Raw genomic sequence first — 18442 nt, 5'->3', positions numbered from 1 at the left:
ATCTATACTGCAAGTAAGTTGCTTTGGAGATGAATTGGACACTATAAACAGGCTGTCATCCAATCAATAATGCAAATTTACAACAACACATCTGATAAATTACATCCTATTTCTGATTTTCAAATTGGATATACATATAGATTAGAAAGTTTCAAGCATGAGTATTCTTATCCTGAATCAGAAAGTGCAAATGCTGGAAAACTGAAAACACTTTTCTGTGTTCAAATGAAAAATCATGAACCCAAAGTTTTACTTCTGTTGCTTTTTCCACCTGAATGAGATTTTCCCACAGTTTTTGTTTTTTACCTATTATTTTGAGTTATTAGAATAGAATGATTAACTTTTAGAAGTGTATGATGTCAGACAATTATTATGTGCAAAATATGCTGGCAAAATTGGTATAATAGAAATAATGCAGACCAAGCACTGGAAAATGCAGCCTTGAATTTCTACAGGATTGAACATTGACAGAACTGTATCTAAAACCCAAATGAGTGTGGACAGTATACTTCAGAAAGCTGTGGTGCCATTCTCCATATGCATGAAGGATTCACAAGTGGAACTCACTGGATTTGTGCAGTGACATCAATTGACATGTGGAGACCACTAACACCACTCTTGTGATTTTCTACCATGAATGCACAATTCATAAATTGCCAGGCCTCAATTGTAGGAATAGGCATGGTTCCACATTACTTAAAGGGCTCATTGCAACCCAGGCCACTTTCAGGGAGTCCGGGTGTAAACTCATGACTTTTTTCCTCCCAGATGATTCTGAAGCCATCCATGTTGAAGGCAAGTCACTTCTTTGCTATCCAGGGTGATCGAGACCACTGCAATTTTCCCCTGGGTGCTCACCTCCAATATCATTTACCTTCAATTTGGATGGCCTCAGAATCATCTGGGAGGTATTAGAGGCACATGGTGCTTATCCTCATAACCCACCTGCCACCTGAGGGCAAATCTGCCTCCAAACTAGCCTCACTGGTTAAAAGCTCCCACCACCATGGGACATTATGAATAAAAATTGAACTTGTCATGTGACTTTGGTCCTGATATGCATTTTACATGCGATCATGCAAATAAAGCCCAGGATCCATGATTCTAACATAAACAATACATTGTACTTCATCTGTGCTGGAATATTGTTCCACTGAGGTCATGACTCTCTGATGCTGCTTCAATGTTTGCTTTTACAAGAAGAAGAATTTCTAACCCTGAATCTCAAATAGGGTGGTCTATGGCCAAACAGTGCAATCCACTGTAAAAAGCTCACTGATTCTTGTGGACATCTATCTAATACAGAAACGATTCAAAAAGTGCCACCTAAAACATAATTTTAACATAAACCTGTGTAAATACATTTGTTCCTCTATTTGTTGTGTAACATTGTTAGAGTAGTAACACATATCCAGTAATTTCTTGTCCTACCTGTAAAGTGGTTGGTGCTGTGCAGTTTAAATTTTCTTCTACAGTGTTTCCAGGATTTAAGCTTGGACACAAAAGGGAACTTGGCACCTTGCGTCCATAAAATGCTGACTGTATACTTATTGTTGTATCTCGAGGACAGCGTAGCTTTAGGCGGCTGCCATCACAAGCTTGCTCTGTATGGCTACGTAAAACTTTAGATAAGTAATCTATGGGGGATAGAAAGGACAGTATTGAGTACTTTAAAAAATGTATTTTAGGTGAGATTAGAAATCTAAACCTCAGTGTAATGCAATAATTGCAACATCAATAGACAGACCATATAATAGGAAGGCAATTAGTTTATCATATACAGCTAGGTAGTATTACATTAACAAAATTTGGTCAGTAATAATTTGACTGACAGAGTGACGGTAAGGCAAACAGATACTGAGGTGCTCATTTACAGTTCATCTTTTCTTTCGTTTCATTGTCATCCATTTGCTAACTTTATCACCACAAAATCAAGTCTTAAACTTAGCCCCAGAACTAAAAGCCAGATGTTCATTGATTACCATGAATTCTTGGTAATCATTAAAAGGTAAAACAAAGTGTCGAACTGGTATTAAGTCCTGAGAATAATAGTAACTCAAACAATTTCCATCTATCTACAAAAAACTTTTACTGCAACATGACAAAAAGCAATACTAGTGGGCATTGTACACCTGACTCACTACATACCAATATTAAATCAACACTCTCAATAAAAGCATAAGAAATGGACCTCACACCATCTTCATCTTTCAGTAAGTTCATGGCATGTCCACTTTCGTGCACTAAACCCATATCCCTTGGTTCCCTTAGTATTTAAAATGTTGTTGATTTTTGCCTTGAATATACTCAACAACTGAACCCCCATGACCATCTTGGGTAGAGAATTTGGAAAATTCGCCATCATGCTGGTGAAGAAATTTCTTCTCATCTTTGCCCTGAAAGGAAGTCTCTTAATTTTGAGACTGTGATCCCTGGTTCCAGACAGTACAGTCAGGATAAACATCAACTCTACTGTATTTTGACTCTTGACCTCACAATCTGCTTCGTTATGGCCTTGCACCTTATTGTCTGCCTGCACTGCACTTTCTCCATAACTGTAACACTTTATTCTGCATTCTGTTATGTTGCCTTGTACTACCTCAACGCACCGATGTGATGAAATGATCTGTATGGCTGGCACGCAAGACAAGGTTTTGCATGCCATCCATGCATGTGACAATAATAAACCAATTTACCAATATAATTTACCTATTTGCTCTGTCAAGCCCTGTAAGATTTTTATACGTTTCAATGAGATCACCTCTCATTCTTGTAAAGTCCAGGAAGTATACACTTAATGTGCTTAATCCTTCCTCACATTACGAACTCACCATTTCAGGAATCAAGCTGGTGAACATTTGGTGAACTCTCTTTATCACAAGCATATTCTTACTCGGTTGGGAGACCAAATCTGTGCACAATATTCCAAGTGCAGTTTCACCAGGGACCTATATAATTGAAGCAAGACTTCTCTTCTTATACTCTTAGCAAAGCTAGTAAGGTCCATTTTCTTACCATTATTACTGGTAATCTTTGCAAAACTATTAAAGCTTTGGAAAGATAAAGAGAGGCAATACCAATTAAAAGGTGTCATTTTAAAATGTACCAGAAAGACAGAGAACTAAGGGTGCACAAACAGGGACCTCTGAAGAAACTTACCTGAATAATGCTAGGGATAAGGGACTTTGATTGTGTGAAAAAATGAGAGAAAATTGGATTGTTTCCTGAGAAAGGGGAAACAGCATTATCACTATTTATCACTTATTTCTCTCCTCCCCCACCCCACCCCTCCAAAATTTTCACAGAAAAAGTTGAATTTAACCCCCTTCACACAGATGTGTCTTTGGGTCTTAATGTTCTGGACAAGTTGGAACACTTTATCCAATCCCACTGAAATCCTAAAACTATCTCATTATCAATCAATCTTCACTCTTCCCATGAGAACAGGACAATTGATATAATTTCTTGTCATTATCCATTTGCTCCAATTATTCTAGTAATTCTTCTCTGTATCCTTTCAATTGTTGCAAAATCTATTTTGTACTATGGTGACCAGAAGTCATGTAATTTGCATGTGATCTTTGTGTGGTCATACCAATGCTTTATAAAGTGTCAGTGTTACAGAAGATTTGTAAAGTGTGAGAATCACCTTACTGTTCTAGAGTCATAGAGTCTTACAGCATGGAAACAGGTCCTTCAGCCCAACTCATCCAACAAGTTGTGTTGCCCAGCAAGCTAGTCCCATCTGCCTGCGTTTGGCCCATAGCCCTCTAAACCTCTCCTATCCACGTACTTTTCCAAATAGCTTTTAAACATTGCTAATGTGCCTGCCTCAACCAAGACAGAGAATTTTTGTTCAATGGTGAGTAGCTAAAAAAATTCTAATACTTGTTTTGTTAGTTAGGACTAAGAGATTTCTTTTGTTTTCTATGCTCATTGCTTTCTTTTAACTAACAGTTCCTACCTGCATAATTTGTTCCCATCTGAAGCTCTTTTCCTTTCTATATATTGAATTTCTTAGTTTTCTAAGAATTCTCTAATACATCTTGTCTGGTTCCTGAGATTTATCTGCCTCACATCGCACAGCTGTTCTCTGCCAAATTTCCAAGGAGATTCAAATCTTTCAGTTATTGATGCTTTGCAGTTTTCTATCTTAAAAAGTTTGTATTTTAATCTACATACTTGTGAATTCTAGCTCCAAATTAGCCCAGAGAGTGGGGATTTTTGATGATGAATGTTGCTTTCTTGAGGCAGCACCTCCTGTAGATCCTACTGATGGCGGGGTGGGATGTGCCTGTGACATATTGGGCTGAGTTCACTACTCTCTGCAGCTTCTTACATTCCTGTGCATTCAAATTGCCGTACCAGATCAGGATACTTTCAACAGTACATCTGTAGAAGTTTGTTAGAGTGCTTGGTGACTAGCTGAACCTTCTTAACCTCCTAGGAAAGTAAAGACATTGGTGTGCCTTACTTGTGATTGCATCTATGTGCTGAGCCCAGGACAGGTCATCCGATATGTTAACACACAGGAATTTAAAACTGCTGACCCTCTCCACCCCCTGATCCTCCAATGGACTGGTGCATGTTCACCCTCCTTCCCCTTCCTGAAGTCAACAATCAGCTCTTCAGTTTTACTGACGTTGGGCCAAAGGTTGTTGTTGCAGCACCACTCAACCAGGTGTCCTATCTTGCTCTGGTAAGCTGACTCGTCACCACCTATCATTCATCCAACAACAGTGGTATTGTCGGTGAATTTGTATATGGCATTGGAGCTGTGTTTAGCCACACAGTCATGTGTGTATAGAGAGTAGAGCAGGGATTAAGCACACAGCCTTGAGGTGCACCTGTGTTGATAGTCAGTGAGGAGGAGATGTTGTTACCAATCCTCACTGATTGAGGTCTGCCGATGAGGAAGTCGAGTATCCAGTTGCAGAGGGAGACAGAGAGGCCCAGGTTTTGAAGCTTGATGATGAGCTTGGATGGGATGATTGTGTTATGGAAGCCAAAGTGCACGACATCCAGCATATAGTTCCTTCCCCTCACCTTCAAAGATATCCAATAAATAACACTGCCAAGATTTTGCAGGAATGCCTATTGATTATCTTTCATTATATTTTTCTATCCAAATTCTCTGTAACTGTATATTTAAATGTTTTCTATAATTTTCTCTGCAATCAATATTAAATTAATCATTTCAGGTTATTGGGTCATTTTTGCTGCAATTTTTAAAAATAGGAGTAACATCTGTCTTTCCTCAGTTTCCAGGCTCCTCTCCAATATTCACTGATTTCTGGAAGATCTATGTCCTGCGATTTCCTCTCTTAGTTCTCTAAGGATTCTCAGATGCATCTTGACTTGTTTTCGAGATTTATCTACCTCACAGCTGTTCAGTAATCATGCTGGTAGCTACATAAATAGTCTTTCAGTTTCCCTCTGCATCACCTCCGAGTAGTCTTTCCAGTTAAAAACTGACACAAAGAGCATATTTTGTAGCCTTTGTATCACCTGTTGTGATAGGTTCACCTAATCCCAGTTTCAGTAGCCTTTAACCATCCCTTAATTTTCCTTCCTTCTTAGTATATCTAAAAATAAATTATTATTGTCCTTTATTTCTCATGTTACATTCAAAATGGCACACTTGGCGTTTATTTTCTGGAGCTTCTGGAGCTCTTCTGCTGAAGTTGGTGTGGACTTCTAGAATAATACCAGTGACCTTTCTGGACTTTGCACAATACTTTCACCCAAATTTACTACAGATAAACTCTAAATATGATGGAAGGATTCTGCAAATCTCTCATGGAACAAAACACATAAAATAATCTCAAACTAATAATTTCCGCCTGGCAATTCCTGTCTGGTCAACCATTGGATGGCCACCTTTCCTCATTTGCTCACCCTTAAGTACCAAGCTATCATACATTTGGAAAAAGCAAACTGCAAAAGGCAAAATGAAAAAAAATAGAAAATAACAGATTCCTCAAATAATTATTACATCAATTACAGATGGCAATTATTAAGTTCCAGCTGAATACCTTTATGAAGCCCAAAATGTAACTGATGATGATAATTTTGAAACTTCTCTCAAGGATTAAAACTTTATATGTTGGTTAATAGATATATTTACTAGCTCCATTTAGAATGCTCTCATCATGCATCAGGAATCTGTGGTATTTCGTTTCAGATAAGAGTCTCCTGCTTTTTCCACTATGGCCTCCTTTAAAAAAAAATGTTCCATTGCTCTACTGTGCTGCTCTTTCGTGATTATGTATCTCCACACAAAAATAATATACTGATAAAACCAGAACATAATGAAAACCTGATATTTCTAGTTCCACAAAGTTAAGCAAACTATGGCTGATGATAATCATGAGTATTGCACAGGCCCAAACAAACAGTTCTGGTCTGTCTGTTACCACTAGAAGTACATAATTATTGAAGCATAAATTATATTACAATAGATCATGATCAAAGAAAGTTAAGGCAGGAGATATCTGAAAAAAGCATCTGCCTGCTGTGCTACTTGATGTACATGTAGTATGGAATAACAAGGCAAATGACAAAACGCACATTGATTAAAATAAGCGGAACATGTTTGAGATGGTTGATAAGAAGAAAGATTGCAACTTCAGCATCATGTATAGGATAAAATCAGTACCTTGGGTATACACTCCTTAAAACACAATCAAATTTCTGTTGCTAAAAGGTGTTCTGTAACTGGTAACAGCAGAAGTAATATTTAGGAAGATTGAAAGGCAATATTTAGCCAATGGTTTTGATAATAAACAGACCAGTAAAAACTCAACTGATGTTTCTTTCAACAGTTGGTACCTTCTCAGGTTTGGGGTCCTAGTGCATCATACCTCCCCTTGTCTGAGGATAAGCCACTTGGCAAACAGCTTGTAAGAACACAAAAATGGAGAAAAAGGACACAAGCAAAACACTATGGACTAACACAAGGCCGAAAATATTGTTCGATAGAGGTTTTTAAAAAAAATATTTTGCAAGACGTTTTTTATTGTTGGCAAAACCAGCATTTATTGACCATCCCTAATTGCCCTTGGACTTATTCTGTCATTCTGGTGGAGGTACTCCTGAAATACTGCTGGATTGGAAAGATGCACAATTAAAGCTAGTGACAATGAACGAATGGTGATATGTTTCTAAGTCAGCATGGTGTCCAACTTAAAAGAGAAATTGCAGTTGTTGGGATTCCCATGTAACTGTTGCGCTTATCCTTCTCAGGGTTAGAAATCAAAGGATATTAGAAATGCTATCAGAGTAGCCAAGGCAAATAACGGCAGAGTATTTTGTTGATAGTGTACAATGCAGTCATGCTGCACTAGTGATAAAGGAACTACATGTTCAGAGGGGGAGGATGAGGTGCCAATCAACTAGGTTTTCCTGTCCTGGATGGTGTTGAGGTTGTTGAATATTGTTGGAGCTACACTCATGCCTGCAAGTGCAGAGTGTTCCACTTCTGATTTGTAGACAGTGGGAAATGTTTATTGTATTAGGAGTTGAGTCACTGGTACAAGGTACCCAACCTGCATTGTAGCTGCAATATTTATGTGGCTAGCTCAGTTGAGTTTCTGATCTGGTAACTCCAAACATTGGATACTCAGCACTGGTAATCTCATTAAATGTCTAAGGAAGGCAATGAGAAACTTTCTTGTTGGAAATATTTTCATTATTTCATCAATCCATGAGAAATAACTAATTTGTTCATGGTCTAGTTTGCAGTTTGTCAGCCTACAATAATAAGTGTCTAGCATGTCATGTTGAAAAGTTAAAAATACTTCACTGAAAGAGATGTATTGAGATTAATTTGAGCTTGTGAGGAAGCAACTTATCAGCTGAAAAGCTGGTTACTCCTCTCTCGTGAAGGAGCTCTGTCTGCAAACTTATACTGTATTGTTCTCACTTTTGCTATTTCATGCCTCTACCATCCAGAAATCAGAGAGGTTCCAAAACCATGCACTATTTCATTTCTTCCAGTGTAAGTAGCATTAAGTACTTATGGACAGCTTTAGACCTGCCATTTAAATACTTCAATGAGATTTCTGTCTGCTTCAGATTGATGCATGGATCACTCTTTTGAAGGATCTCTCAAAATGGCATGACTGGATTAGTTCTGTGGAAATAGCGCAATAAGTAGAGGATCATGATTATTGGAGTGACCAACAAAGCTGTCAAAATCAACTTTGTTAAGTCAGTCTTACATGCCAAAATGGGCAATGGGAAATTAGCAAGAATAACTTTGCTTAACAATGGTTAGGACCTTGTGAAATACAAATATAAAGGGAATTGAAAACTGATTTTGAATGGTTTAATGACTGCATTAAAATATCACACTACATAATGTTGGCTGAACACTTTAAGCCTGAAAATGATGTCTGAAAATGATGGTTTAAAAATCTCCTATTTCACATCTATTTAGACACATCTTCCCTACCTCAAAATATTTATTTGCTGTGATGTATTGCTGTGCATATAACTTAGAAAGTGTTATACTATGCATTCCTTTTGGTTGACTTCCTCAGTTCAAGCCATTCCAATGGAGTAAATTAAGAAATAGATTTTTCTATTTTATCTCATATAACCGTTATTTTTGTCCCCAATTCTGGCTGTTATAAATTTGAGATGTTGCTTGGAACAGAATACCTAAGATATTGTTTTAGGTCAGTTTTTCAGAAAGGAACTGTATTAAATATGTCAGCATAATCTATCCATTCTCATCAATATAGTAATATAAATATCAAAAATACTTTTTAAATTTTTAAAAAAATTTTATTTACAGCGTGGTAACAGGCCCTTCCGGCCCAACGAGTCCATGCCGCCCATTTTAAACCCCAAATTAACTTACCCATACGTCTTTAGCATGTGGGAGGAAACCAGAGCACCCAGCGGAAACCCACGCAGACACGGGAGAATGTACAAACTCCTTACAGACAGCAACGGGAATCGAACCCTGATCGCTGGCGCTGTAATAGCGTCGTGCTGACCGCTACGCTACCGTGCCGCCCTTAAATGTACTTAAATGTAATATTAACACTACAAAGCAATACAAACAGCTATCACCTTGGTGCTTGATAGAAGATTACAATAAGACATTGGGATTAAAAAGCAGAATCTAGATAGATGCCTACTTGGCCAACCCATACAATTATTCATATCTATTGGTGTTATTCTATTCTTAAAGACAAGGATTGTGGCAAGCACAGTAGTGTAGCGGTTAGCGTAATGCTATTACAGAGCCAGAGACCCGGGTTCCATTCCAGCCACTGTCTGTAAGGAGTTTGTACGTTCTCCCCATGACTGCATGGGTTTCCTCCGGGTGCTCTGGTTTTCTCCCACATTCCGAAAACATTTGGGTTAGGAAGTTGTGCGGATGCTATGTTGGCACCGGAAGTGTGGCAACACTTGCGGGCTACCCCCAGAACACTCTATGCAAAAGATGTATTTCACTGTGTGTTTTGATGTACATGTGACAAATAAAGGTATCTTATCTTATTTTCCTACTATACAAATTCAGTTACAAGCACAACACCAATCATAGTTTTCTCTCAGAAGATTAGAAATCATTATAATGATAACTTTTACCTTTGCAACAAATTGAATGAAGACATCAATAAATTCAGCATTCCCACTGACAACTGGTATAATACTGCCCTCAACCACTAAATTGGAGAAACCAGATCAAGGCAAGTGCAGTCACCATGGAAAACTACCGAGAGCCCAGGCTGAGGACCATAGACGAAGCAGGATGCAGAATGTGCATCAACCTCCACTGGTGAGTAAACTTGCAACCACTGTGGGATGGTTTGCCACTCCCCATTGAGATCTTGTCACAGCCCACTGCCCCAAGCACCACTGGCTAACAGAATTTCCCACATTTCTTTACATCTGTCAAGATGTTGGATGGATTTCATTCACTTCTTTAGACAGACATAGCCCATTTGTACCAGGTACTGAGTGGAAAAGCCTTTCAAAGGTTGCTCAGGAGAAGGTTTTTGGTATATTCATTAACAAAAGGATTTTTTGAGGGTCAGATGGACATTCATGCTGTGCTTGCCGAATGAGAAAAGGTTTATGGCCAATAATCAGTCTTGTATAAATTTATACTTACTGACAACTCCCAAAATGGCAGCAACTGGATTAGTTCCGAGGACCCTATTATTCAATATGACTTAGGTTACTTTCACAAGATTTACTGAGACATGGTCAAAAGCCAGGAACAATACCACTGCTATTTACAAATGTTGACACTTCACGCTCTGAATATATCTATCATCATTGTAATATGGCTAGTTGCATTGCAATAATGAACTTTTATGCACACTACAGCAAGATATTGAGGCCAAGTGACCTGAATTGTGGTGTCAATAACCCATGCTTAATTTTCTCTGTACATTATCTTCATACAATTCTTTTAATTAGTAAATTGCAAAGATTTCCTTTCAACTCATTATTATAGCATACTTCATAGTTAAATATAACAATGATATTTAATCATAGAGCTAGGAAAAATGTAATTTGATGTTTGAATATTTCAGAATGTAGGTGTTGTAAAACCGGGCTGAGAAAATCCATAAACAAATCTTGCTCTTTAAGTAGAACTGGGCTTTATTACACTGACGTGAAGTAGAGCATTAATTGAATTATGATGCAGGTCAGAAGCCAAAAGTCCAGCTCCCTGAAAATTAACGGAGGTTAAGCAAGCTGAAATTTCTCTGACTTTGCTGCATCATTTAGAGTGGTGTGCTGGTCTAGTTCATATGTTCCAAGATGACCTGATCTGGCCTGAGGTGCCTAAACTACTTTGGAAAATGATAACAGGAAAAATATGTTTTTAAGATTTAAAATAGTTTATAAAACAAAAGAATTTACATTACCAAAATCTGGGAACATTTGAAATCCAACATGGTCTCAGCCCGAGGATGCCGAGTTTTGGATATTGTATCTGTAGAAAACTACTTCTAGTTTGAAATAAAATGAATCAAACAATATTATATATACTGTTGATTCAAGGGCCCATTTGTTGCAACCAGTTATGAACTTGTTGCTGCACATGCATTCAATACAAATTCTGAAACTGAAGAAATCCGATTCCAGTTGTCAGCATACTCAAGAAAGAATAAGAAAGGACTTGCATTCTGGCTAAGTCAACACGTATTGCTTCAATTGTAATTTAAGAAAATACAAACATAAAGAGTAGCCTATTTGCTCCTCAAGCATGTTCAGCCATTCAATAATCATGTCTGCATATTTACATCAACACTGTTTTCTTGTCCTACTTCCATATCCTTTGATTGCCTAAGTATCCAAAAATCTAGCAGTCTCAATCTTGAACATATTTAATGACTAAACATCCTCATTCCACCAGGGTAGAACCTTTTGAAGATTCACAAACCATAGAGTGAAGAAATTGTATTTGTTATTTTCATATTTAAAATATTCATATCACAATATAAATGCTGACATATTATCTTGAGATTGTTATCTCTAGTTGTAGAAAGAGATCTATCTCAGCATGTGTTCATATGAGATCACCACCCAATCATTTGAACTTAAGAGAACAAAGGTTTATTCTACCCCATCTCTTCTCACAGGGCATCCCTTTCATTAAAAGGAAATGAAAGATTGGTATATATAGTACACTTTGCAATCTCATGCAATGAAATACTTACTGAAATGTTGTCCCCATCTTAGTGTGGGCATCAACCTGCTAAATCCTTGTTCCACCAACTCTAAGGCAAGTGTATCATTCCTTACAAACTATATACAATATTCCAGGACTAATGAAAGGTCATAGGCCTGAAATGTTAACTCTGATTCTTTCTCTGCAGATTCTGCTTGACCTGCTGAGTTCTTCCAACATTTTCTGTTTTTATTTCACATTATTCCAGAGTAGCCAAACCAAAACCATTTATTAGTGCAGCAAGTCTTCCTTGCTTATTTTTCTTCAGACTAGAGGGATCAAGAAACATGGGGAGAAAGGTGTAACACATATTGGATCTAGATGATCAACTATGAATGGCAGAGCAGGCTTGAGTAGAATAGATGAGGGAAAACTAGTAGGTGTGATATGTTTGGACTTTTAGAAGGCTTCTGACAAGGTCCCACAGAATGGTTAGTGTGCAAAATTAAAGTACATGGAATAAGGATAAAATACCAACATGGATTGAGAATTGGTTAACAGACAGGAAACAGAGCAAACAGATCTTTTGCCAGATGGCATATGATGACTAGTTGGGCATTGCAATGATCAGTGCTTGGGCCCCACTACTTACAGTATGTATCAATGATTTGGATAAAGAAACTAAATGTAATATTGCTGAGCTGCATTCTTCTTACAGTTGTGCAAACAGGCTCCAACATAATTTAGATTAGTTGAGTAAATGGACAGATGCATAACAGATGCAGTTTAACATGGATAAATTGAGGTTATCCACTTTGGTTCTAAAAACAGAATGATTGTTTATTATTTGTATGGTGTTAAACTGGGTAAAGAGAAAGTGCAATGAGACCTGGCCATTTTTACACTGGTCACTGAAAGCAAGCTCTCAAGCGCAGCAAGCAGTTAGGAAGACAAATGATATGTGGCCTTTGTTGCAAGAGGTTTTGATGGCTGTCTGGTTGTAACCACAAAGGCCTTTGGTCCGACTCTATCTGGAGTGTGTGTGCAGTTTTGGTCTTCTTATCTAAGGAAGTATGTTCTTACCATGGAGGGAGTGCATTGAAGGTTTACTAAACTGATTCCAAGATGGCAGTACTAATGTGTGAGGAGATATTGAGTTAGTTAGGTCTATGTTCACAGGACTGCAGAAGAATGAGAGGGGATCTCATAAAAATCTATAAAATTCTAAAAGAATGAGAAAGACTAGATACAGGGAGGCTGTTTCTCATGACTGGAGAGTCCAGAACCAGGTATCGTTGCCTTAGAATACGAGGTTTGCCATTTGGAATGGAGATCAGAAGAAATTTCTCCACCGAGGTGGTGAATCTGTGGAATTTTCTACCACAGAAGACAGTGGAAGCCAAGTCATTAAATATATTCAGGAAGGAGGTAAATATATTTCTTAAAGCTAAAGGGATCAAAGGATATGGGGAGAAGGGGGGAACAGAATAATGAAGTGAATGATCAACCATGGTCGATGATTCGTAGAGCAGGCCCTAGTAACAGAAATGGCCTACTTCTGCCCTTATAATATGTGTTTCTATATGTAATGGCATTCAAATCCCTCTGAAGGAATTTAAGTCATCTGTAAAATAATCATCTGTTAAACAATATTCATCTCTTTCATATTTCTGCATATAATTTGCCATCTGCCACTTTCATGCCCAATCACTTAGCTTGTCCATAGCCCCTTGCAACCTCTTTATCTTTCTGCTGGCCACAAAAAAAAACCTGCTTCATTTTATGGTGCTACCCTGTTTAAATTATTTAAACAGACTTTTCACAGAGGGCATGTGATGCGAAAATATTCCCATAGTCTTTGAGCGTGTGCAGGGCACAGCAAGGTAGCAAACATGGGTAAATTACCCCCAACTGTAATCATTAAGGGGTGTGTGTGTGTGTGTGTGTGTGTGTGTGTGTGTGTGTGTGTGTGTGTGTGTGTTTATGTGTGTGTAGTCCAAAAGAGGTTACATTTAAATTCTTGTGCATCTCCTACCATAGTTTTCTCTCAGAACACATGGTCTAATTTGAAGCCATTTTATTGTTAATTATGTCAGGATCACAGATGAAAATGTTTATATTACATTTAATTTACCATCAAAATTTCCCATCACCAATAATGTTGAACTACTTTGTGCTGTGGATAGTGTAAACTGTTATTCTGCTGATACCTAAATAGCTACATAAATGATCCTACCATTGGAGTCTCTGTATTCAGGATGTGACTTCTGTTGCATTGCCTTTTCTCCATTTAACTTACAAAATAAAAACTGGAAGATCAAGAACAGGCAGGGGTAGAACAGGGTCTGGGACCAAGAAAGGACTAGGGAGCAACATCAAGTATGCCCAGCACTTGTGGCTGAGATTATAGTAAATGGTCAGGTGGGGCCATTGCAACTGACAACAGCTGCATCAATATCTGTTAGCAAGTGAAAGAGCAAGAAAAGGGAGAACACACATCAGTCAAGGTGACCCTCCAGCACAGTCAGTGGCTAGGGAAGATAGAAGGGAGTCAAAATATCATTAAAGTGGCTGTGCCATGAATGTACACACAGCATGTCAGGGAGAGCCTGAGGCAACAGTGATAGTCAAATCCTGTTTTAATGGCAAATATTTTAGGAAAAATAAAAAGAAATAAAACCAGATTTTGAAACGTAGCAAATTTGTTTACAAAGTGCTTAAAAACCTGGCAATAGAATCAGTTCAACCAGTTGGAAACCAACCTGCAAAATGCCAAGTATCTAAAAGAGAAAATTTAGCTTAAAAAGTTGAAAGCAGAACTCACTTGAACAGAAAATGAAATTCTCTAAACATTTTCAAAAGCACTCTTGAACAATGTTCATATATTCTGCTCAGGGCACTGTGCAGCTAGATTATTCAGTTACAGCATGACTGATTTACAGTTTTCTATTATAAATATGGATATAAGAATTTATAATGAAAAAGAAACACTGGCACTGGAAGTGTGACAGCAGGGAGTCAAATGGCACAGACAGGAAGTCTGTACAGACTCAGATATTCAATATATATCATGCATATTACAAGTTTCCGTTCTCATGGAGAAAAGCACAAAAGAAGTTGGTGCAAAATTACAAAGCTTTTATACTTTTAGAGTAATTGAGTCATAGAATTGAACGGCTTAGGAACAGGCCCTTTGGCCCACCATATCTATACTGACCATCACACCTATCTATGCTAATTGCACTTGCCTACATTAGTTCCATATCCCTCTCTGCCTTGCTCATTCAAGTACATGGCCAGATGCCTCTTAACTGTTATTACTGTTCCTGCCTCTACCACCTCCTCTGGAAGCCCAGTCCAGATACCAACTACTATGTGTGTGAAAAAAATTACCCCTCAGATCTCTTTTAAACCTCCTCCCCCTCACCCTAAACCTATGCCCTCTAGTTTTAGACACCCCTACCATGGGAAACAGACTCTAGCTATCTATCCTATTTATGCCTCTCATAATTTTATATACCTTTATCATGTTATCTCTTAGCCTTCTTTGCTCCAGGGTAAACAGACCCAGGCTATCCAATCTCTCCATATAACAAGCCCTCCAATGCAGGCAATGTCCTTGTGAAATCTTTTCTGCACCTTCTGTAGCTTAATCCCATCTTTCCTGTACTACGGCGAACAGAACTGCACATAGTACTCCACATGCAGTCTAACTAACGTTTTGTACAACTCTAACAGGATGCCCCAACTCTTATACTCAGTGCTTCAGCTGATGAAGACAAGCATGCATATGCCTTCTTCACCACCCTGTCTCTCTATGTTGCTACTTTCATGGAACTATATACTTGTATTTCCCCCAAGGACTTTCAGTTCAACGACACTCTCCAGGGATACCTCTGCACCAAGTTTTCCTGTCTCACAATTACTCTGGAAACTAACTTCAAACTTCCCTGCTATAATTACGTCTCCTTCCAACCCTGTGAAAGCACAACATCAGGGTGTAATCATAGCACCCTAAATGTATGTAATCAATTTACAACATAAAATGCAGGTATAAAATTATACAATAATTATATAATGATTTTCTCTCAGCTCTGTAGTAATGATGTGCTTTCACACTGCTATAAAATCAGATGTAAATTGGCATGGAAGGGACCAGCAGGTGTAATGTCAGCTTAAGTCAGGACTGTGTTGAAGTGTCACTTAAATAATGATGTGCTAAAATCTTGATGAGATAATATAAAATTAAGTTGCCTTAATATGGTTTTTGAGCTGAGCTATATTAGTTATTTTCCCTTAAAAAAGCAACTGTAAAATTAAGTTCTATTTTCTCACTTTGTCTCCTGGTATTTCAAAGGCTTACCTTATTTCTCTTCAAAATAACTATGGTCACCTTTTATTAAGTTCTAGATTTGTGAACATCATTCACAGGCAAAATCTATTTCAAATCTGACTGAGTGGGCCCAAATCCTGTCAGTAACTTGAATGTTTTCTGGAGGAAAGTGAGATCACAAATGTACTCCATCTGCCTGACCCTTGCCCACTCACTTAACCTAACTATATATCTCTGTAGACTCTCCACATCCTTTGCTACATCTATTTCTTGGTTTATTGCCTGTGCCACTGTAATATTATTATTTGGTGGCCTATAGACAACTCTCACCAGTTATTTTTTCCCTTTACTATTCCTAAGGGCAGGCACGGTAGTGCAGTGGTTAGCATAACATTATTACAGTACCAGAGACCCAGGTTCAATTCCAGCCACCGTCTCTAAGGAGTTTATACGTTCTCCCCATGATTATGTGGGTTTCCTCCGGGTGCTCCTGTTTCCTCCCACATTCCAAAGACGTACGGGTTAGGAAGTTGTGGGCATGCTACGTTGGTGCCAGAAGCGTGGCGACACTTGCTGGCTGCCCCCAGAACACTCTACGCAAAAGATGCATTTCACTGTGTATTTCGATGTACATGTGACTAATAAAGACATCTTGTCTTGTCAATATAGGCACTCCATAACTCAATTGTAATAATATTAAGTGGAGCACAAAATCATAATGGACTGACTGCTAACTTTTGTGCAGGGTTTCCTGCTCTTCAGTGTACTGCATTCATTATTTGGGCAGTCAAAGAGTATAAAGAAACTGGGCTAAGAATATAAGAACAGTTTTCTTTTCTTCAATACATATAAAATTTATAATTTTTTTTACACCAGATACAAACTTAAACATGAATGAATTACAGTATCTTGATCGTGGGAAAGAGAAAAATGTGCCAAAAAATAAACAGATACTAAAAATAGAGTACTCCTACAAATTCTTAGTGAATGCCAGTTTCTCTTTGTTTGTTTTCCTCCTCTAATGTACTTTAAGTTGCAGTGCAATGTTTTGTAAATATTACTAGGCAATTAATTGCCTAAACATATATAATCTTGACTATTGTAGGTTCCTGTTTCAGATAAGAATATCTAAAGCCAGTCAATATAAAAAAGTGCCTTGTTGAAAGGAACAGGGATCTTGATCATGATATCATAACATAGCAAATTAGACTTGTCTGACTCACTGAGAATTTCTCAAAGAAATGACCCACTTTTGATACAATTCCAATGATGCAATGTAAATTAAAAATGTCATGTGAAGTTAGCTTTTTGATTCATACAAAATAGAATTATATCAACCATCAGAATGGTTTAGATTCTACAAATTTTTGACATTATGCATGATTAGCATAAAAATGGCATTGGGATTGATTATATTCAAAAAGTACATGGCAAAGTTATGCATAAATATGTGTACTTTATTAATCATCTTAATTAAGAAAATGAATTCAAAACAGATACTGAGCTTGAAAACATCACAAGTGAAATCTGCATTGGAAAAATGGCAGTAAAAATATATGTAGCACATACACACTAAAGTTCTGACTTCTCAAGCTACTGCAGATATGTCTCCATTCCAGTGATCTTGACTATGTTCTTTGTGATATAACCTAAAATTGAATATCGTAAAGATATGTCTGGATTAGAATTGAATTCGTAATTGTTTCAGTATCCTGAGCCCATGCCCTGGTTAGAGAAATGTGTGTCTATTTCAAATACTGTTCATCAAAATTAAGTTTTTAGCACCAACTATTATTTTAAGTTAAAATTCTACTGAAGAATGCCAGATAAATAAGCTTTCATTTGTTATGGATTATGGTTTACAGCTTTACAAACGCAGCAATGAGGAAAGAAAGGGCTGGATTTTGTTTTAAAAAAATGGCAATGTTCATGTGGTTTTAAAGCATGCCTATTGGGCACTCTTGACCCAATCAGATTTTAGTAGCTAGTTTTGGTAGGCCTTCATTAATTTAATCACTAACCTGCTCTCCTTTTCACCCTACCCATGGCTCCACTCTCCACTCATGGTATTGACTCCCATCACTCAATTTCCCCACCACTTGATCTCAAGATCCCGAGACTTGACCTTCTCTGAATCCCTCTCCTGACTGCCAGTTGCAAGACCCTACTCATCATCTATCTCTCTGACCATTCATCTAGACCTGGTCTTTCTCCCTCATCACCCCTTGAACCCCAGCCTTTGTCCCAAACCTGACATAAGGACTGCAGCAATATGCATTTTGTCCTGTGGTCTGCATTGTTAAATGCCTAGTTCAACCATAATGCCAATTCTGCAGTGTCCAATATCTTGGGCCTTCACACTAATTCACACAACTTCACAGTAGTAGCTCTTGCAATTCTCCCTGCCAAGTATAAATACATAGTTCCCTGAAAGTGGCAACACAGTTAGACATGGTGGTGAAGAAGGC

At 37.9% G+C, this 18442-nt stretch overlaps 1 protein-coding gene across 4 annotated transcripts in view; it reads right to left on the bottom strand.

The window, feature by feature from the left end:
- Positions 1–18442, bottom strand: part of eva1c (eva-1 homolog C (C. elegans)) — a 98893-nt gene that overhangs the window by 38366 nt on the left and 42085 nt on the right. For all 4 annotated transcript variants that reach the window (XM_052015345.1, XM_052015347.1, XM_052015344.1 and 1 more), the window contains exon 3: positions 1432–1637. In XM_052015345.1, coding sequence (XP_051871305.1) covers positions 1432–1637 — 206 coding nt within the window. The remainder of the gene's footprint in view (positions 1–1431; positions 1638–18442) is intronic.

Source organism: Pristis pectinata, chromosome 4, assembly GCF_009764475.1.
Source record: "Pristis pectinata isolate sPriPec2 chromosome 4, sPriPec2.1.pri, whole genome shotgun sequence".
Classification (NCBI taxonomy): domain Eukaryota; kingdom Metazoa; phylum Chordata; class Chondrichthyes; order Rhinopristiformes; family Pristidae; genus Pristis; species Pristis pectinata.
Note: the sequence above shows the minus strand (reverse complement) of the source record. Positions and strands in the feature narration are given on the sequence as shown.